This window comes from Apaloderma vittatum, unplaced genomic scaffold, assembly GCF_000703405.1.
Source record: "Apaloderma vittatum isolate BGI_N311 unplaced genomic scaffold, ASM70340v1 scaffold15191, whole genome shotgun sequence".
Classification (NCBI taxonomy): Eukaryota; Metazoa; Chordata; class Aves; order Trogoniformes; family Trogonidae; genus Apaloderma; species Apaloderma vittatum.
Genome location: NW_009698613.1, coordinates 1 through 23,068, shown reverse-complemented (window position 1 = coordinate 23,068; position 23,068 = coordinate 1). Strand labels below are relative to the sequence as shown.

Sequence of the window (23,068 nt, the reverse complement as noted above, 5' to 3'; positions counted from 1 at the left end):
AGCACCTTGAGTCTGAGGGGATCCAGCTTCGGCCCATCTCTCTGTTTGCCACCGCATACTTCCTGTCTGATGGACCTCGCTGCTTGAAAAGCCGCTTGTTTTTTCCGAAAGAGGAGCGGCAGAAGTTGTACCGTTGCGCTGTGCTGCGGCCGCGGGGCTCCTGCCGGGCTGCCCGGCCCAGCGGCGCTCTCGGGAGTCTCTGGCTGAGCTGGTCCCCCTCCCCGAGAGTGCCCGGGCAAACACCCGCTGTAGATGTACAACTGCTGAGAATGTCTAAAGTTAGGAGATGTTTTTCTTTGCTGTTGGCTCTAAAGCAGGTAATGCAGAAGTGAAAAATACAGTTTGTGGTAACTCGTCGTCGCAGGCGCAGATGTTCTCATGCTCCCTAGAGGATTCTTTGGGCCTCCTTCAGTATTACTTCGTGATCTCAGTTACTTTTGCTAGGCAATTTTTATAAATGTCTGTATGTACTGTACATACTGTAGTAACACCAATTATTTTGTAAATTGGAATAGCAGGAACGAGAAGCAACTCCGAAACAACTGAAACAGTTTGTGTGTGCAAGCTGAGAACTCGAGTGCAGAGTTAGTAGCTGTAAGGGCAGCGGCTGGAGACTGAATGAGATGGAGTGGAGAGTGGCTACGGATGACTCTGAACATTGCAGCTAATCACTCTGAGAATGCGTGTGTAAAAGATGCGAGTCACAAGTTTCTTTGTTTGATTTGAAAGTCCCTCTCATAAGTGTAAAAAGACAGTAAATGTGTTCCTCAGCTGAAGGTGGCTATCTTGATTTGACGGGGAAGGAGGGAGGAGTCGTGAATCTCAAAATGTGCTGGCAAGGTGTGGCAGGTGCCTTGTGAAATGAATGGTCCTGTTAAATCCTTTCCTAGCCTGGTGATGGGACTGTGGCACATGTTATCATCTTGGTATGATGCTACGCATGCCTTCGATCTGAAAGAAAAATCCCTTGCCACATGTGCAATAATCACTAAATCTAAATGAATTTTTCTTGTGCCCATCAATCTGATATGTCAGACATGTTTAGTATACTTAGATGATAAAGCGGCGCACTAAATTATTTTTCATGAAGAGCAGCTTTTTATTGCAAATATACAGCTTCTTGGTTCCTTTTTTCTCTCTCTTTTTTTTTTTTTTCTGTTTCCCAATGGAAGAGATGTCTGTATAATTCTTAACCAGCTGTTTGTTCTCTTTGTCTTGTGCGTCTGTCTGCTTCAGTCTTCTGAAGTTTTTATAAGTACCCTCAAATTTAATGCAGTTTGGCCTAATGTAAGTCTGCTCTGGCGGTAACTGAAATGCATGTATAGAAACGTTATCTTGTGTGAACAACAAAACAATCTGAAGGAAACTTTTAAGAACTACACAGCTAGCAGAGCTGATGGCTACCTTTTTTGTGTCTCTTTTTTTCTCTTTATTTTTTTTTTTCTTCTCCCTTCTTACTTTCTTCAGAGTGGAGATCAGGGCAGTATCTCTGAAGAAACTTCCCGTTGGGATGCCTCACCTCAATGCAGCTGCAGCCCTGCAGATTTGCGTGCTGCTCTCTGCGCTTCCGGCACAATATTTCATATCCCAGTGGTATGGAACGGACTCTGCTCAGCGCATCCAAATAACAGAAAGGTTGTAAGTCTCACGTTCCCTACTGTGTTTTTTTGTTTTCCTAGGAGAGTTCTCTTTCTTGTCCCCAGTGATGCTTTGTCCTGGAAAATTGGAGTGTGGGTGGGATGCTTTGGCCATTCCTACATGAGAACAATATTCAAAACATACCTCAGACTTTTTTTGGCATAATGTGACATAAAGATGTCCTTCAAAATTGGAATGTCAACCATTTCTTTCTTCATATAAAAAATCCGTGTATAATTTGCATGAGTAGCCGACTGTGCTTTAATCTCTTTCTGTTTTTGAACATTCCAATATATGTTACTACAGATTATGTCACCTGGAAAAGGGGGAAATGAAGTGTTTGATTAGTAAGACTATTTCTTTCCATTACCTTTGGACACTTGCTGTTAAAATTTATTTCCTTGAATAATATGACTCAGTATGGTGTAAATTCATAGTAAATTACTTAAGGCAGCCATAATACTAGAGTTAAGTAAGGTCTTAGTTTTAACAGTGCAGCCTGTGTAGCACATTGGTTGTGTGGTTCATCTGTAGAACATGAAGTAAAGGGAGCAAAAGGCTGGCCTCATGTAAGAAAACTTAAGTCTGTTTTTGTGTGTAAAGACGTAGATTTAAATAATTTTAATGTTTCATGGCAGGAGCCAACTACTAACCATTTAGATTTATGCAAAAATTTTTAGGCTATTTTTAATAGTCTTTTTATTACGTGAACGCTTTTGAAATGTCTCATACTCGCTCTTCTCAAATTAAGAATTGAAACTGCAGAATCTGATGCAATTCAGCAATTCCTGTGCTCTGAGTACAGAAAGCAAGCAACTCTTTCACAAAAAAATGGCATCTTCCAAAATTTGCATATGGTTTACTGGTAGAACCAAGGATTGAAATAATGTTCATTTGCAGTCTTGATATTGATTTTGAGGAGAACTTGTTCCTGGTCACTGACTTTTTGTTTGCTACAGAAGCGAAGCCTTAAGGTTTAAATGTTAACTGTATAAAAATACTAGAGAAGGTTTCTAAAGCAATGTGCTGATCATTTTTACTACTAAAGGATAATTGCCTCTTGGAGCAGCTTTACAAAATCTTGCTTGAGTCTGGATGCGTGGGCAGATCGTTTAAAGCTGTGGCTATCAAAGACAAGGTAGGATGCTACATACTGTCTACATTTAAGAATAAATTTCAAACGTGGCCTTTTCTTAACAGGAGAATGTGCTGTAGGGCTGAAATAAGTAACAAAGAGAACATGTTCCTCATCTGTTTGTTGAGACCGATTTGGAACATTCTACCAGTTTTAAGAAAACCTTGTGCTTATGTTCTACACAAACATGCAATTTGAACTCGGTGCCAAACTAAATGTACATCATGACAGTAATTATATACATGCTTACTTTAAATTTATCTGATTGTGCAGTCAGGATGACTAACCATTTTAACGATTGTAAGCTACATGTTTGTAGGATCAGATCCCACAATATGGGACAGACATGCTCTGTATGGTACTTCAAGAAAATCTGAATTAGAAAACACAGATGGCGAATCTGTAGGTTTAGGAAAAAGGGAAAACTTGATTAACTGACATGTGACAATGCTAGTCTAGAAAAAATAAAACCATGTCCATTTAAATGTACACCACTGTAATTTAAGAAGATTGTTGCTTGGACTCCTTCAAGGAGTTTAGAGGACTTGTTTGAGATTTAATTCTTGTGCAATAGAAATCCTCCGAGGATTTTACCTTATCTTAACCTCCGAAGATCCTTTTATTATTGATCCATGTTCTGTAATCAAGGGTGTCAAGTCCTCTGAACTGTGGAAGATTTGGACTTAGTTTTGCCCCCAGGAAAACTGAGAGGGCTGGTGTATGAATGGAAAGAGAAACTGCTTGTCTTAGGTTCACCATAAGTTGTTTTGCAGCTTTGTGGAAAGCTCCAGGCATATCTAAAGAGAAAGCCTTCAAAGACCAAATGATCCTTTGATTATTTGTACGTAGTTGGAGCTGCTTGTGTCTTCTGAATATATTACAATATGAAGAATTGCTTATCCCAAAAATACAGCGACACTGGAGACCTTCCAAACCTCCTATATTAGCTGCTGTTTTTAACAGTGTGGTCTGACAAATCAGGATGTTTGCCCATTCCTGGTTCTGTTAAAAGGTGTTTTGTCAACCTTAAGCCTTACAGATTTGAGCTAAACTAAGGCTTTTTCAAAAAGCATTGTTTGCATAGTTGTGGAACCTGCTCCACAGGGTGAAGGGAGTAAGACTGAAAGAGGGGAGATGATGAACACCATAGAAGAGGAGGGAGACTAGAACCACCTGTAGTTTTTCGACACCATCCGGTTGCTGACAGATAGATAGAGAATGTTAACCCAAATACATCTCCCAATACATTTTCCTATTACGTTGCCAGCAGAAGGAATATTTGAAAGCTCCCTCTGCAGTAAATGTTCAGTTTGCTCATTTTCTCTTACTTTCACAATAGCAATGAAAAATGTAAGCCGTTTCCCCTTTCTAGAGATGTCCCTCCCCTAGCCCCCGCCATTTAAATTGAGCCTAGTGCAGAAGGCAAGGCTATATTTTCTGTAGCCTTAAGCTGGGACTCATTGCCAGGCACTTAGTCCACACCAGTGTTAACTGATCTTTAAGATCAAGTTTTTTACAAAAGATACTAAGAACCACTCTGTGAGTTCAAAATAGTATTTGCTCACCTGTAGAATAATATTTGCTCACCCAATTAAAAAAATTTGATGCAGCTGTGGAGTTACATATCCAAATAAATTAGATTCATACTCTTCCAGTTGGAACAAATTTCTTTGTCTTGTATATTCCTTAGAAGTAGTTTTAATGTAAGACTTTCATCTGGGCTTCCAATTGTGAAGTTTTGCACTATCCCTTTATTCAGACAAATGCTTAAGATAGGATGATTTGCCTTCTGATTATTACTAAAACTCATTTTCTAAAGAACTTTTGTGAATGCTGGGTTCTTAATTTTACATTTTAGGAATTGGTACTATGGAGAAAAGAAAACCAAAAGTGGCGACAACGAAGTAGAAACCTATTCTTATCTTGCAGGTATTGGAGTCTTTGCGATCCTTTCGGATTTTGCTTGTAATATTGTCATCTAAAAGGTCTCCTACAGTGGATTTCTGTACTTAATTTGTAAAAGATAGCATTTTTTTTCTTCTCTCTAAATGTTATTGATAATGTCCAGTAAACAAAACAGAAAATGTAAAATCCAAGGCCTTTTCACTCTGTGTTGTGTAACAGTGTCAATATAATATATTCTATGTATGTATCTGTTTTATGGAATAGGTCTGGGCGTGCCTATTTTGTATTGGCGCATGGCACAGTGGTATAGCTTTCAGTTGATTCAAATGAACCGATTTAGATCAACTTCATAAAAAGGAAAAAGAAACAGTTGACCAGTCTGCTCCTGGACACAGATTCTCAGCAATCAGACTGAATGGAAGAATGCTGTGACCTAAACTGGAAAAAACTAAAGGCAAAATCAGTTAGCATGCATAAGCACTGTAAAGTATTTTATGTGCAGTTTAAGTAATTGTCAATGCAGACATGTGTTCTTGCTTTCCAGAGCTCTAAGACCCCTGTGTAGTATCAAAGGCATACAAATAGAAAAACGCCTTCCTTAGTGGATGCAGCTTTGTCAAATACAGTAATATTCTGAGGGGGGAAAAAAACCAAAGTACCTGTTCCCTTGTTTACTTCATCTATTAATCTAGTTGTCAGTTCTCACCTGATAGAAATCAGAAGAATTTTATGTTTAAATTTTTAATATACTTGATGGAACACGTATCCACGCTAAGTCTCTTTCTTTGTTAAATCAGAATCAACTCATGTTCGCAGCCCAAAGCCTGAATATATTCAGTTCAGTGTGGGACAGGTAATAGTTCACAAAAGATTTGGCTATTCAGGAGTCATTATTGGATGGGATGTAAAAGCCAACACTCCAAAGGAATGGCTACAGCACAAAGACCCTCCAGCAAAACAGGTTTGAATGTATTAAATTCTTGCTTTATTAACGCATACACAGAATAACTCAGGTTAAAAAAACCTTCAGAAACACTGTTAGAGACTTCCTGCTAACCTAATGGAAAATCCTTCAGAGTCCCCTATCACGTGTGCAGCTTCTGTGCTGTTGTCCCAGTAGAGCTTTGCTTTTGCACCACGGATTGGTTAAGCTTTGCTGGTCACAGTTGTACTGGATATGTCTTGAATTAAAATTACTTAATTTTAATACATAATGTTGTATTTGAAGCAGCAGTGTCAACCTGTAATGTTTGAATGCATTTCTTGTGGTGTGTTACTAAAGTTGAGAGGTGTTAAATCTTTTATCTGATCATCCATAATTAGTGACATCTTCGTTGCACCTAAGAAGTGCAAGTAATCCTTTGTGTTTAATCAATTTCAGTTAGAAGTGATATTTTTGGGGATCTGGATAGTTAGAATACGAATCTATTTAACAACCTGGTTTTGTTATAATTCTTGAAGCTTTTGAAGTTCTCTAGCCTGAGTCCTTGTTGTATTTGAAAAATCAGATGCTAAATCTTTGTTGACAGTGATGGTCTGATAATACAGTGCTGCATACTCTGTGGGTTGGCTGCTGACACGCTGCTTAAGTCGCAGGAAGGCACTAATCGTTAAGTCAAAGGGAACTGAAAATGAGAAAAAATGAGAAACTCTGCCTGTAGCAGAGAATTCACATTCAGCTGGGAGCAGACACCAAGTCCTGTTTTGTGTGTTTTGTCCTTCCCCGCTGTAATTTTATCCACCTGCCGCTCATCTTTGGCTTCTAAAACACCTGCATCCTGGCTTTATTTTCTCCTCCCCTTTTCTCTACTCAGTATTGTTGTCACCAGTTGAACGCTCTTGAATTTCCCATCAAATGTTCTGATCCCTCTTACCTTATATTGTCCTGTTCTCCCAGTGACCTTGCATTCGCCTTTGCTGTTTTAAGTTTAGTACTGATGATGCATGGTTTAAGTCTGTCTTTTGGGCTTTTTTACCTCACCTTTGCAAGGTTAATTGCATCTGCTCTGCAAAATGCCTTCTGACCTTTACAGGGAAACTACCAAGCTTGGTCCTTGAAAATTCCCTCTAAGTATTATCCAGGCTTTCAGCCCAACTTTTCCTTTCCTTTCTCTCTCTCAGTTCTTTACTGTCACACTGATTGATGCTAACTGCTTCATAAATTCCAGTTATCTGTATGTATTCATCTGTCACTTTTTTGCATTTAAATTATGGTTACTTTGGGCAAGAATGTTTATGGATAGAAGTGAGCGTGGTGAGACCTTGGCCCATGATTTGGTTTTGCAAACAGTGTAAAAATAATACTAAGCCATGCTTTTCCATTCTTGTCTGGAAGATTTTTATCCATGCACAGAATTTGCCTTAGTTCTGTCACGGGTCAGGACCAAGACTATCAGAGGTAGTATTATGTTCTGAATTTCCATCTTTCTCTCTGGTGTTCTGTTGCCACTTGTGAAAGAAGAAGGGTGACCAACAGGTTGGTATGGGACCTTTCTACAGAAAAGCAGGGATATTCTAAGTCATGTTTCTTGTGAGATCTATGGGAGAAAAGGTTAATTAATATCTTTACTCTTAAAAAACATTTCACATATGCCAAAAAACTTCACATATTACAGTTTTGATTGTTTCATATTTAATTTTCCAAACTGACATCGGAAAGATCATAAAAATGAGCTTGCTGTATGTACATACTGGGTGGGTTTAGGTTCTGTAAGCCTAGTGAGAGTTAACTGATTATGTAACGTAATCCTTAGTCATCATCTCCCCTTGATGCTATTTATTTTCCTTCTATTTTTACAGCATCTAAAAGATACTCCTCACTATCGAATTCTAATTAACAAAGCAAATGGATTTGGCAAATCCACAGCTTACATTCCTGAGGAAGAGATAACAATTATTGTGGGATTAGAGGTAGTGTTTATTTTTTATTCAATTGCAACTTGTTTGTTATCCCGTATGTTTAAAAGTTGGCTGACCTTTGCCTTAATAGATACTATCTATTTTGCAAAGTTAGTGAAAACTAATAGAGAAACTAATAGAGAAAAAACTAATAGAGAAACTAACTAATAGAGAAAGCTGCTGGACTGTCAAGTACGTGGTTCTGGAAGGGGATAAATGACCGAACATGCATACCGCCTACTTCAGAGTATCCAACTGGTTTTATGTTTTAGCAACTTGACTTGCGTTATGCACTGGCTGTTGCAGACGTGGACTTTTGTTTTAGGATTTCACTGACCTATCAAGGTTGGATAAGTCATTTAATCTCTTTCTTCTGGATCTAGCAAAGTATATTGGTTTCTCAATTCCACTCAGAAAAAATCTGCATTTCAAACAGCTCCTGCTCAGCTGCTGCCCAGACTGAATAATGTCTCCTTTCTTAACTGCAAAACTCTCTGGGAGCCAAAAATTCTGTTTTGTGTATCATGGTCTTGGTAGCTTTTGATTACTCGCTTATGCAAGGCACACCTGATTCTTAAACTAGTGAGCGACTGATCCAGAAAACAGCCTTCAGGCATGCATACCACATACAAATGGCTTTTCGCAAGGGAATCAGCTCTATTGTAGATGCTTTCTTTTAAATTGTGAGTGGTGGCAGTATCTGTATTTAAAGTAACAGCAAGTAGCTGAACCATTCATCTAATGGGAGGTGCCTGGTCTAGTAGCACAGAGGCGTTTTTGCAGGCCTTAAGTGCGGCAAAGCTGGGAACGGCTCATTAAATCAGTTATGGTTCAAATGGGCATCTTCAAATGCCCGAAAAGAATTGTGTAAGTTAGGCCAGCCTGTAGACCCTTGAAACCATGCACTGCACATACAGGACCCCTCTCAATCTGTGGGTGACACGGTGACACCAGCACCTCTTCTATTTGAGAGAAGCCTTTCTTTCAATCCTTGTTTCCATTTGAGCTGCCAGTTGTAACATAAATTGTGCTAACATGCCTGAACTTAGGAGCAGGAACTATGCTGTCCCAGGTAAGTGCAATAAGTGTTTAAAATTGAGGTTTGACCACTCTGACTTAAGTGTCTGAAAAATGCACCTTTCGTCACATCAGTGTGCTGGCTACCCTCAGCTACCTTTACAGTCCACGGGGAGAAATGGCTACCTCAAAGTTTACCTTGTGTAAACTAGCCTTTAAGATACCAGATTGCTTTATACACCTGCATGACAGGCTAATGTCCCCATGGATTCTTAGGGGAACCGATGGTAACAAGCTCACAAAATTAAGGTATTTGAAAGTTGCCTAGTTAATTACAAATAGTAAGCCATGCCTATACCTCAAGTTCAAAAGAAGGTCTATGCATTGCCCTTACTCAGCCTTTCCTACAGCCTAATTGCAGCATCATTTCCTGAAGGTTGGATGGGGCTTGGAGCAACCTGGTCTAGTGGGAGAGAGGTGTCCCTGCCCACAGCAGAGGGGTTAGAACTAGATGATCTCCAAGGTCCCTTCCAACCTTAGCCATTCTGTGATTCTGTAAGAGTTGAGACTGGTGAGAACTTGTCCTTACCCCTTCCCAGGTGACAGCACTAAGCCACTCACTGTAGGCTTTCTGCATCATGACAAAACGTGTAACTTGGATTGCCCTTTGCGGATCTGCATTTGCAAGCTGGATGCTGGGGTACCTAAGGCCATCAACCTGCTGTGTCTTCTCCATTTCCCTGACTGCTTCTTGACTGTTCATGCTGCCTAATTGGATTAGAAGACTCATCCAGCTGAAAAAAGTAATAGCGCGCTCTGCCAGCAGCAAATGAGTGGCACTTCAATAAGAAACAAACAGTGCTGATTTTAAAACAATAATGTAAATCTAGCACATAATATCTCATGAGATGCGTCCAACACTTGTAGAGTACTTTGAGAAAGCCACTGTGCTGATGATGTAAATTAGGTTAAGGTACACAGAGATACTTTCAGTGGGATTTTCCATGTGCATTACGTATTTAAACACCTATAAGGAGTTTTCAAAAAATTAACTGTAATAACTTGCATGATTAAGTATCAGCTTTTATTTATTGCTTATTCAACTTGAAATATTATTTTCTCAGGTGCATCACCCTGATATGAAAGTCTATTTCAGTGGATATGATGGATCAAAATACATTATGCAGCCATGGCTGAAAAAAATCTATCCTCATGACTGAAGTACTTAAGTGTTTGTACATGTAACGTACGTCACAGAATCGTCGGAGTATTGTCACAAACTCCAGACAACATATTTCCTTTTTAAACTTGACCAAATAGACACCAGGATAAAACTCATGTGTATTTTTTTCCTATGATCAAATAAACCATTTCTAAGCACGTTTTATGTTGAACAATCCATTTCATTAGAGTTGACCACACTGCACATTGAGTTTACAGTGACTCGGGACAGGGATTAATTTCCTTCCAGATTTGGGAGGAAAGGTTTAAATACAGCCCACTTTCACCTAGGAGTACCAATGATTTTGCACATCAAACATCTTGCCCCTTTACAGGGGGCAAAGGTAGAAACTAAATAGCTAAGAACTGTACTTTCAGAATTAATCATAATCTATTTTAGGGAGTAGAGCTAAATTAGGGAGGAGGGCTGCAATACTTTGACTATGAGCATGCTTTGTGCTGCTCTCAGATAGTAGATTAATTCTTCCTTTACACGTACTATTTTGTACCTGTGCAGACACGTTAAAAAACCTTCTACTTTGGCTCACTACACAAACCTCATTCTAAATATACTCTCTTAACTGTACTTGCTACCATAAGAATAAAGTAAAAAAGCAACAACAAACTCAAGAAAGCATAAAAATTTTATTAAGAAAATATGTACGATCTGAAAGTTTCTAGAGCAACTTGTTTCTTCTTCTGTTTTCTTTTCCCTTTATTTCAAACACAGCAAACACTCTACAAGAGACATAAGCAGTGGCATTCTGGATTCTTTCCTGCAGAGTCAGTGAATCTGGGGAGTTTGAGAGGGGAATGTCTATGTGGCCTCCCCATTCCTTTGTTTCTTCTTCTCTTATTAATAAAGGTTTTCCCAATGACTGGCCGAACAGTCGACAGACTTCTTGAGCTTTCCGCAGTGTGTTTCCAACAGCAGTGACACATACTTGACGGCTGAGAGGTAGAAAAAGCAGCACAGTGACAAGCGCGGCCAGCTGATGATGTACAAGTGTTCCTGCTAAGCATTTCACCTTCCCCAAGCTTCTAAGTGATGGTTACAGTTTGGTGCGGAGGGGCACGGAAAAAATGTCATCCTCCTCATGGGTAACGATCGTGCCTTTCTAACACCTTTTATGCCGCTACAGGCATCTGCTGCACTTCAGCCCTTGCTCCACACATTTGGGTTGCCCCGCTGTAAGGCAGGCTAGAACCTATTTCAACTCACTAGCCTTGATTTCCAGATTCGTGATTAGATACCTCTGAGATACACTTCTGACATCTCCAGAAGCATTAGCAGCAGCTAGCAGAGCTTATTCCTTGGGCCAGGCATGATTCTTTTCTTTAAAAAGGGGCAAAACGCAAACCAAGATTAAACTTCCCTCCGCCCCACCAATGTCAACGGAATAAGCAGGAATTTGAATAGTTAATGCCTAAAATGTCAAGACCATGAGCTGTTTCGATGCTGAGCAAGCACTGTACGTGTTTCTTTTCAGATCATGTCAGCAGCTAAGAGTAGCGGAAAGAATTACCAACATCTGGTAACACACGTGAACCTTCATGATGAAATATAAACTAAATCTACACTTGCTGATGTAAGCAAGGTCAAGTCAAACTCTGTTGACCCAGTATTCACAGCAGATTATACTTCCAATGGAAATCAGTGGGAAAATGGTTTTTATTCCATTCTGCTTTTGCACAGGGAGCACTGTAAAGAACAAGCTGTATCTTCTAGGCTGAACAGCACTAATTTTCAGGTTCTATTTAAAACAAATACTGAAATCTTTGAATGTAAATTTTAATAGGTAGGAAGGAAACTATTTGCTCCCATTACAAACAGTATGAATTATGTTCTCATATTCACTATTAGCTGAGGCTGGAAAATTTGTGGTGTGAGAGAACTTACCGAAGGGTGTCTACAGCTTCTGGTGTATGGTAGAAATGAGGTGGACTGATTGTAACAGAGGTCCCTAACTTTTCAATGAGTAGGTTGCAAACATTCTGCATCTTTCCAAAATCGCTGAATATGATACAGACCTGGGAGTGAACACAGACATCACACAATTATTATTTTTCATTTTCCCCCTACGAGCCAGCTATGTACAAACTAACTAAATGTACTAGTCCTGTATGTAAGTCCAACATTTATTTACTTGGAACCCTTTTATATAGCCCTAGGTTTGCAGCAGAACAAAGTTCATAAAATGGTTTAAAATTGAGGATCAAGATGTACTCTTGTGAGGAAGTACAGCATTCATGGTATGCAGACAATCCGAAGAATGAACGTGCTCTTTGGGACACATGACTAGATGCATCCTGGCTCTTCCCTTTTTAGATTACTAGATGTTAACTATGCAGAAGCCCAAGGAAAATGATGTGGGAAGCATTGTCCAGGAAGAACAATTACATTTTAATTCCAAGCATACGGTTCAAGAAACCTAAACTATGAGACTAAATTAGCCCAGTCCAGCTTCCAGTGGGCTTGAAACCCCGTGTTACCTGAACAGATTCACACCAGTGCCTACAACAGAAAACTGTGTTCTTCAGCCTTGAACTGAAAACAATTTAAATATGCAGCTGTCTGTGGCTTTGGCAATGAGAAGCATTAAATACAGATACATCAGGAATTCGGGTGCTTTCCTAAGTGCTACAAAGCAGGCAGCACTGTCAGGCCAGGATCCAGAGCCCTATGGCCTTCCTGGAGGGCAAATGCCAGCAAATCCACTCTCGAGGCAGGAGCCAGCCTTTTGCTGCGGCAGGGCACTGTCGCCAGGAGTGAAGCAATGATGCCGAGCTGCTACAGCATTCAGCAATCAGAAATCCTGGATCCCAAACTTTTTTTAGAAGAGCCAAACCCTCGTTTTCCCTTCCCAGTAAAGTGCTCTCACCGCCAAGTCAAGCTCACCATCTCTCTTGTCCCTGATTCCTTCCTGTCTTTTTGCACAGAAATACAGCTTCAACAGGAGGGTAAGAAAAAAAGCGCTGTGGTAAAGAAAATTTCCTTGCTGACGTCTGTGACGTACAGTTACTCCTGTGATCACTGCAGTCCATGCAGCAATCTGTCCCAGTGAGGGTGTGTGGTACAGAAATCCAAGTTGCAGCCTGTCGGCTGCCCTGCAGTAGCTTCCTGTGTGCACTGTAGATTTACCTTGTGGAAAATCGGATAATTCAAGGAAGCTGAATCTGAGAGAGAGGACGGGACTACTTCATATACAGAGCAAGGTGAAAAATTGGATATCAGCAATGATCACAAAGTTGCCAAAAGCATGGCAGAATAATTTTCACTGCCTTAAGAGTGGTAAATCAGTCTTTCAAAGAATACTGCTTCAAGGATGGGAAGAGGCAACAAAGAAATTTTCCAGCTGGTTAGTAGACAAGATATTAAGATCGTGTACACCTCGAGATAGCAAGTAGATGGTCATTTAGAAAGTTTTAACAAGCTGTTCGTCTTTGGGGGTGTGTGGAATCAGACCTAAGTGGGACTCTTCTAGTCAAAACCCCCTTTATGGAGATTAAAGAGTACCAAAACATCAAAAATTGTTTACGAAAGGCTGAAAGTGAGTCAAAATTAAATGCAGCAGGTGGGAGATTACGACCACCACCTCAATTCAGAGCACTGAAAACTCACCACCCACAAGGAGCATGTGTGCTAATTTACATGAGACGCAAAGCTAATTTTAATATACTGATCCAATGATGAATGTAACCATTATCACTAACCAGGAATTGTAGAATTAGTGGCAAGTTAGGCATGTTTATGCTAATAAGTTACAAAATAAATGTGTTGCAGTTCAGTATGCTAGTTTCATCTAGCATCCAAACCTGGCCAACTTTGCTAATAAACCAGTGTCGGCTTTCTAAACTATCATTTGTTAGAGAGTTCTTTCTCTGAAACTGCTGCTTTCGGCAACAAACGTAATTAATGCCCTTGTCTTGTTACCCTTGATAACCTCTCAGTGCAATGCACGTCCTTCATCCTGGCTTGAATCCTTGCCCTTGGCTCAGCAGCTCTTCACACAACTGAACCAAAGCTAGGCTTAGGGCCTTTAATACTGACCAAGGTGGAGTGGCAGGGCAGCGCCATCTTCTGCATGGACAAAAGGTCACGCCTGTTGTACAAAACAGCTACTTCATCCCAACTGCCCAACCTTTTTCTGCAACTTGGGGCTTGGATCACCTTCTGGAAGGTGCAGTACCAATCTGAGCAAAGACTGAGGATGAGACTAAACCCAGATTTCTTTCTGCAGCGGGAGATCTTGCTGTATATAAAAAGCACGCAGCCTCTTGTGCTGTTTTGCCAAAAAACTGTCATAGCTGCGTTTTGTGGCAAGTTGAAAGTCTCACTGTGAAGACTGTCAGAGTGTTTTCCAGACTGCTGCCAGTCTTTACAAGATTAGTTGCCTCGAAGCGATGAGACAAAAGAACGATCAGACTAAAGAACGTTCAAACAAAAGAACTGTGCTTCTTAAACAAGAGATAAGCCGCTCAGACTGGGGCAGTTCTGGGCATTCAGGAACTTCCTTGTTAAAAAAGCAGCACGTAATCAGGTACCCTCAGGGGCAGAAGACAGCTGAGCAATAGCTGTGAATTTTCCCCCCTAAAAGTCACAGTTGCTATTTAGAGCTAAATGCAATAAATTCCACTTACATTTATGGAGGATACTCAAGCATTAAAATATAAAGCAGTGTTTCAATTTCTTCTGTAAAACTATGATTAAGGTTAAAAAGTGTGAAAAAGTAATATGAGGGTATGCAAAACCATTAAGGACATTATAAGGTTTGGGTAAGGCTGTAAAGGACAAGAAGTTACAGTTTATAAGAGGGTAAGTATATAAAGAAATGCACGAACCGAACATAATCTCCATCCCATGAGATCGTCATGCAATAAATGAACTATTTTGATGAAGATTATTTAGAGCTTTGTGAACTCGTGCATAACTTCATTCTTCTGCACATTTTCCTTTGTTATAGCATGAATTAAAATTTATCTCCTTACAGTTTAAAGTGCAGCTTCAATTCTTAATTGTACCTTAAAATAGCTATTTGTCTGGGAGTTTCTTCAGTCTCCTGAAAGCTCTTATAGTAGCCAAATGGTAAAAAGAGTTTATAGAACCAAATAATACATGACTTCCATGATTTTACATATAACACAAATATAATGGCAAACGTTTCAGTAAAGACGTGAATGGAAGTTAATTTTAAACTCATTTATATTGCTAAAATATGCTAACCCACTGCTCACCAGAACTTCATTGGTTTATGAAGCTGCACTAACAAAACAAGTACATACATAACAGGGGACTAGAGGAGAAATTAATCTCTGCATAAAGAGCGACCACACTGCTACTTAAGTGTAAGGAGCAGTCAAACCAGCAGAACTACAGCCAGATTTTTCAAGTTCTGACACCCAGGGCCTAGGAAACCACACAACTTTTGCAAAGCAATTGCAGCTGGTTCAAGCTGCCTACAAATGAACACTAACACCATGTAATTCGCTTTCCACGTACAATCTTCGTTGCATAAAAATGAACAGCAGGAGGGAGATGATTGGTTAAGTTACCACTTAGGATTGGAGTTGTAAGCCTCAGCTTGAATGTAGCCTAAATAATTCAATATAGCTTTATTCATTTTTAAGTACACATTATCTAAAAAGCATGGTGATTTAAGCTCTCATGATCGTAGGTGTCTACTTCATCAAGTTAAAGTCATTCGGAACATGACACTGATGTACACTGATGTACACCAGTATCGAAAGACTTATCTCAAAATCCAAATCTTGTTCTCCAATTTCTCAATTACTTCTATACTTATTGCTCTTATTTAGATGAGAACATGCCTTAAAGCAAGCAGGCAAACTAAAGAGGCTGTTTTAAGGGATTGTAAACAACAGCTCTATAAACCAGCTCTCATTTCATTGCAGGTTTCCACGTTTACTCCCTAAGAACCTCTACATTTGCTGCACAGTGATTAAAGTTTGATGCTCTAAAAGGATCTATTGACTTAAAACCCGTAATTTCCCTCAGTGAATGTTTCCAGCACGGCTTTATCTTTTACTATAGCGCGAACGTGCAAATATATACTCCCCTGAGCTGCTTCTGAAGTCAGTGGGATTACTCCCATAACATTTTGCTTTAACACAGCACTTTTTATCTACAGAATTCCATGTCAATTACCTAGGAAGCAATTAGCTTTGCTTTACTTGCAGCAAGCTGATGGCAGAGTCACAGACCAAGGTCTCCTGTGCTGTTCAGCTGTGGTTTAAGCAGATCTAGATTAGGGCTGCCCCACCACTCTTGTCCTCTGCCTTGCATTGCCTCCAGGCCAGGGAGCTAAAATAATGGGGGGAAAAAAAAAAGCTAATCTGGGGAAAAAAAAAAAAGGTTATTAGCTGGAGCAGCTTTCAGAACTGACCTATCACCTGATTCCGTGCAAGAAGTAGAGGGCAGGAAGGGCTATGGGTGAAGGAGAGTGTAGAATCGTGGGTTTGCTTACACTGCCCCAGAAACAAATATTCCTGTCTGGAGCACTGTGTAATATTTAAAAAACACACATTCACCTGGCAAAAAAACCCAATTCTTTTTGTATTACAGTAGCAGAAAACCAATTCTGCACCCAATAGCAGCTGAACTCTGCTTTAAACCTCTGTCCTTCAATAGGTTCTTTGGACTCTGCAGCCTTTACTGCAGAGAACATCTATTCCTTGGCGTAAGGAAAGACAGTCTGCAACTCTTCATTGGTCCTTGCTGCGCTTCTTATTCTTTTTTTTTTTATCATTGTTATTTTTGGTTAGGTTGACTTACGTACCTCTGCTTCCATTTGGTAAGTATTTTCTACCCTGCTAAAATCCTCTGTTACGGTCATATTTTCTTCCTAAAACAAAGTACAAGAATATAATCTGAAAAGACAGAAATTAAGCATCTGTTGGAAATATATGTACATTGTGTCCTGTAAAAGCTGAACTGGTTTGGCTTATTACTTAGCAACAGAAATTTGGAATTTTCCATGCAGATCTCTTCAGTTAAAAACCAGCTGGATGTTAAAGACTTCCTGACATTATTTAAAGTAAAATTATACAGTAGCTTTATAACGTAATTTTGCTGCTATTCACATGAAGAGAACAATTAGGTCTGCTTGCTAGAAGCTGTGTATATCTGTGTAACTGTAAATTTACCTGAAAACTAAAAGCTTCAATTGTCTTCAGATAGTATTTGAAAAGTGCTTTTCAGGCCCCTGTTTTAAGACATTTTAACAGTGGCAGCTTGTAGCAAGGTGTTGTAAACAATGACTGAGCACTGGTTATTCTGGCAGAATGGTAACCCTTAAAAGAGGTTATTCCACCAGTGACACTTCCACAGTAACAGCAGCTACATTATTCCACATAATGCTGCACAGAGCACTGGCAACACTTCAAATAAGATACTGAACTAACAAAGGTACAGAAAAACTCCAGTTACATCTGAATATTTGACCAGCTTGCCAGCAGTCTTTCACCCAGTTCCCTCTTTGGTAAACAGTTCGGATGAACAATTTATTGTAAAGTTACTATAACAGAGCAGAAAGTGCAGTTCACAATTTAATTGTAAATATAACTCTGCGTTTATTACCCAGGAACTGTAGGGTAGCAGATGCTAAGGCTTCCAATTACTGAAAAAGTTTTACTTACCAAATCTATTTTCAGGGGGTAACAGTATTTGCTTTCAGTGTTGACACATTTCAAAAGATGATTTTTGTCAGTATATTTCCTCATATTTCAAATCTTAAAAATTTATCATGTAGCATCCATGTGTAAGTTTATATAATGACATTAATTATGAGAAACATTTTCCTTTAAAATATCATATGGAAATTAGATCCATAATTACCATTGCACAGCAGCCTACAAGAAACAAATTTTGGAATTCTAATGTTATGATTGGCAGTGCTGAAATTCAAGTGCAATCATCCTATTTTTGGATACGCCCTTCCAGTTTTTGGGATCGCCCTTCCAGTAAGGGCAAGGACCAGGGCCCACTAGTCCCTAAAAAATGTGTTTCCCCTTTTGCAGTCAGAGGTTTGAGGTACTTGGGTAGTGTGGCTGGCTGTGGTTTGCGAAATAGTGATCACACCAGTCCAGCATCAACAACTCAATTTATGAAATGGAGCAAATCTTACTATTTATGATAGAATCCAATTACAACTGACAAGAAAGGGTTTTTTCCTTACCTATCGTACAGAAATAACCACAGAGAAAAGCTTTCTCCTACAACTCATATTTTGCAGAAATAATTATGCTGTAATAAAACTTTAGAAGAAATGTAGAAAAAGTGCATTTGTTTTTCTTTATCTCCGATCCTTAGTCCTTTTTCAAAAAAGTTGTCTGCTGAACGGATTCAAGGCTTTTAATTCGGTTTTGCCCTCCGTATGGTTCCTGTGTATTTAAGGACAGCGCCATCCGGTGGCTCCAGGCACTATTGCAAGATCAATGCAATCTTGAGTGAAAGCTCATTTTGTGCCATCTATTCTAAAATTTCCCTCACAGCTATTTTTTATCCCACCAGATTTGACAGGAGCTGTATGTGTTAGTGAAGATAAATGGATGAAATAATTACTGAAGTCACAACAAGGTGGCCTCCTGCGATACATCTTCTATGAGATACTTTGTTCCTGTTCAGGAGCGTGTTCAGGCAAAAATATGGAAAAGACAGGTAGGTGACAACAAAACTTTAAATTGGAATCAAGACTTCAACTACATCAAAAGCAGGAGGCTTTTTTTTCCTACTGCTTATGGCTACTGTTCACATTTTGGCTGAGGAGCTACCATTTGATTGCAGTAGCCACAGGAAAAGTAGTTTCACTTACAGAATGCTACACTTCTGATGTGTCAGGTTTTCTGGACTTCTGGATTAACTTTCTCAATTTAATAAATCTGTGGGCCCAGAATCACAGTAGGAAAATTAAATTAATATAACATTAACAGCTTGCCCAGAGAGGTGGTGGAGGCCCCATCTCTGGAGACATTCAAGGTCAGGCTGGATGGGGCTCTGAGCAGCCTGATCTAGTTAAAGATGTCTCTGCTGCCTGCAGGGGGTTGGATTGGACTAGGTGAACTCTAACGGTCCCTTCCAGCCCAACACATCCTGTGATTCTATGATTACTGTTATGTGATAACTCAGTTATCCCAGAAGCCAATGAACAATTCTTAACAGATTTGTGCTTGCACTCTGCTTATTTATATAGCCTGTTTTCTGAGCCAGCTGTGACACCACTGCCGCAGGTACTCCAAAAACTAAAATGGAGAAGACAGTCAATATCCCATTAAGTTTATAATATCAAGTCTAGAACTGTGCTTTGCCTTATATTTTCCTTCTTTTTAACAGAACAAAATCTTATACAGCCCTTCTTCCTACCTATCCGCTACTTCTGAACAATGTCTTGTTCACAGGACCATCGTGTCCACCCTCATGACACCATCACTGTTTACAGGAATGACTGCTCCTTCCCCCAGAAGAGAACAGGGATAAAACTAAACAGATGAGTTAGCAAAAGCACACTCAAACAAGACAGCTATGTAACAATATGGTATGAGAAAAGCCTACCTGCAGATAAAGTTACATGTTTTGCTCCTGGTTACAGTTAACAAAACTGTGAGACCTTTTTCTGATATACAAGACCAGCCTTAGTGAGGGAAAGTGTTTGTATGTTGGAAATGTAAGCTAATTGTGGTAGGCTGTGCTGATATGTGTAGTTATAGATAAAAAAATCTGAAGACACCTGGAAATGTCTCTTAAAACTTGTACATTAGCACTGATATATCCAATATAACTTTCCATTGTGAAAAATGAGGATATTTATGTAACCGAAAGAGTTAACTCTTTCCACCCCAATACAGCACTTTTGTTCTTATTACTAAGGAAATGGTTAAGGAGAGTCTTGCTGTATGCTCCTATCTCCTAACAGTCCATCCATCGCGGTGTCCCTGGGCAGTTACGGAGGACAAGCTGCTGCCATCAGCGCGTACCCCTTCCGGGCATCGGCACCTGTGCCCAAGCCTCTCGTCCCCTCATTCTGTCTGCTCTGTTTGGCGTTAGACAAGCCGACTGACGACATAAAAACCTACAGTGAAGAAGTTTCTGCTGATTAAATATCCATTCAAGAAGCAGCAGAAGTAGATCCAACAGTTATTTTAAGAAAGGTGAAAATCAGATTTGTACTCAGCAAATGAAAGGATAATTTGGGGATATTTCTTAAAATTCGTGGCAGTCTAAAAAAGGTGATGCCTTATGAAGGTTTCTGCCTTTCTTATTCAAGGATATATTGAAACTGGAAGGTTTTATAACCGAGTGAGCAAAACTTCAAAATCTTTGTTCCTCAGTGACTGTATGGATGTGCATCCATAACTGTGACTCCTAAATAACGGATTCAAAATATAGAGAATAATCCACATATATCCAAGATATATCTCAGTACAGACAAACTCTAAGCCAGAGCCCAGTGAATATAGTTTGTGAGCTGGGTGGTTTTGTTAAATAACGCTCTGACCAGTACAACCAGTATTATCACTGTGATTTTTAAACAAGATAGCCAACGCCAGTTATTGGACACAGTGATTAAAGGAAACAAGTGTCATCTCCATACCACTCCTCAAATAAAACATAGGTAGTAAACATAGAATCAATTTGCCTCTAGATAAAGAGAAAAAAAAGTTACTTTTGAGCAGCTGGGCTGAGTAAGAGAAATTGGTTTCTCCAGGGATTTTACTTTCCCTGTGGCCTTCAAAGCAGATTCTGTGCTCTGAAGTGCTGCATATACTTACGGCACTCTATAAATAAATGCTACTATATGCATCTATTTCTCATTAAAATCCTGTGTAAATATATATGGAAATTAGGTGCTGCCCCCAGGCATCCTGACAAGTTTCTAATGCAAGCTCCTGCTGCTGCAAAGGTTATGCACTCCCAATCTCACAGACAGCAACAATGGTTAAGGAAATTGTTCTATGGATTAATTAAAAATAAACGCATAGAATAGCCAGCTGATTGCTAAAGAATCCTTAGATAAGCTTGCAACAACTAGAACCATATGGAGATTGCAAAGATATTAATTTTACAGTGGCCTAGAATGGTGTTAGCTACAAGATACGGTAGCAAATGCAGTTAAGAACAAATTGCCAGCAGTGAGAGTTGTTAGTAGAAAAGCTACAAGGCAAATAATAGCTCCAGCAGTGAAGGGATTTAAAATTGGATGGAACAAAGCACTAAAAATTATACCGCAGGGAACTACTCTGAAAAAACCTCCACCAACTTCATGTTGTTTTTCTCAGAGTTCCCTAGAGCTAACACTTTGGTAACACTGAGAAACCCACAGCTTAAGGAGCATTTCAAAGTCCCTTGAGTAAGTAGAAAGAACTAACATTTTCATTCTCCAATGTATGGCATTCTCTGAAACAGCAAAAGATTACTGTGAAATTATTATAATGATAATAAGACACTGAATGTTCTCACATTGCAGAAACAGTCCACTCTTTACCTGGGTTCCACCCCCACTGCTTACCTGCTCCCATTACATTTCTGAATCTGGCTGCATATACTCAAATACAACCATTTATTTGTCCAAGTCGTACTTAATTTTCCAGGTGTTTTCTTCTAGCCTGTAGGAGTGCACGCAGCCCCTCTAAGGCACACTGACTTATTTAACATGCTGCCTGCTCCTTTTGTGTGCCATCGGCCAGGTGTCGAATGCTCCATGCTATCCTAATTCCATCAGGCCCACATCAAAACTGGAAGTCAGTTATTCAGAGTCACTGGAAGGTAATGTTTACCTGTAACAATCTTTTCTAATCTATCCAAACTCTGAAGAGCTGTGTAATTGCAGCCAGGATAGCTCACCACAGTGGTGGTTACAAAGTCTGTCATTTTCTCATTTTCTCTGGTAATAAAAATGATTGCATGATGAGTTGCCTTGTCTTCTCAAAAATCTACCAGGCTATAAACTCTTACTAAGTCACTTAATAGAAAATTAAGGCATTCAGCCTGTAATCCCATAAAAAATGCACCATTCCTGACTGAACAAGTCATTCTGATGGCAATAGAACCATACTCCTCATGACAGACACACATCCTGCCACAAGTTCAGGAAAAATGCAGGGAGCAGGGTCAAACATTTAGCCCGCAGCAGCCTCTGTGACTCCTTGTCATCTAGTCCCACAGCGGCACTACAAGCTTCTAAATCAGGAGTTAAGGAGTTGTTTTTTATTGCCGTTATTCCTGAACAAATGTTTTATTTAGCTACTAGAGAAACAGAGACAGCATTGCTATCAGTTTTAAATGGAAACAGTAAATCCTATTTTGTTGAGGAAAAAATAAAATTGGAGTCAGCACTCATCTTCAGATGCATGCAGTCTGAGACGTGGGCATGGCATTTCACTGTGAGCACATCACTGAGGCTGAGCAACTTACTCTTTTACTTTGCATGGACTAATACTGAATTGCCCAGTACCATGAAACCCTTCTGCAAGTCTTTTTGGTATACTGAATGATTTGGTGTTGATAGCAAACTGTTATCTCCTTTCTCCTCAGCTGACTTGTGAATATACTAAAAAGGCACAAACTTCCCAGGGAACTTCAATAGTAACTAAGTCTCAAAAGCAACTACTTATTCTAGCAAAGATCAGTGTTCGTCTGTTTTAATTTAGGAGTCCTAGGTGTGGACCACTGTCCAAAACTGGCTTATAAAATCCAAAAACATTGGCAGCACAATTGCTAGAACCACCAGCAGCCCCAGAGAGCATTTACAGTGTGGACAAAGCTTTAATGGCAAGACTATGCCTTTCTCATTGTCGTAACTGACTTCCTGAGGCCAAAAAACTTACTATGGTAAAGGAGCTTTTTGAGTCCTTCCATTGCTTCAGCTATCTTGATCACGTCTCTGATGTTTTATACCACTCTGCTTAAATGGAACCAGAAAAGAGAGAGGAAAAAGCTCTGTGGGGAGTTGTCATTAAGCTACAGTAACCACATAGTTATACCCACACTCAAGAACGCGCATGGGTTACGTTGCTGTGTACCCCTTCTGTAGCTTCACCTGTGGGGATACTGTACTATACGAACAGATGAAACACTCGAAGCAAGACAGTTTTCAGAGGGGATTTCGGAGATCCCGAGAGACCACGTTCCACCTTTTTCTGCTGAGGCTGGCAAACCTGCAACCGCCCAAAGACAGCAGGGTCAGCGCCCCAGCGACCGCGGCATCCCCGAGGCAGAGGGCCTAAAGCTCCCTCAGCTCC

The 23,068-nt window shown here is 39.8% G+C and overlaps 1 protein-coding gene across 1 annotated transcript; it reads right to left on the bottom strand.

Moving 5' to 3' along the window:
* Nucleotides 1–10,440: 10,440 nt before the first annotated feature.
* On the bottom strand, nucleotides 10,441–16,677 carry IRAK1BP1 (interleukin-1 receptor-associated kinase 1 binding protein 1; the record flags this gene model as incomplete). The annotated part of the gene is made up of 3 exons (XM_009878092.1): nucleotides 10,441–10,765; nucleotides 11,715–11,845; nucleotides 16,612–16,677. Coding segments are annotated over 3 exons (471 nt in total), but the record flags the coding sequence as incomplete, so codon positions are not given.
* Between the last annotated feature and the right edge of the window lie 6,391 nt (nucleotides 16,678–23,068).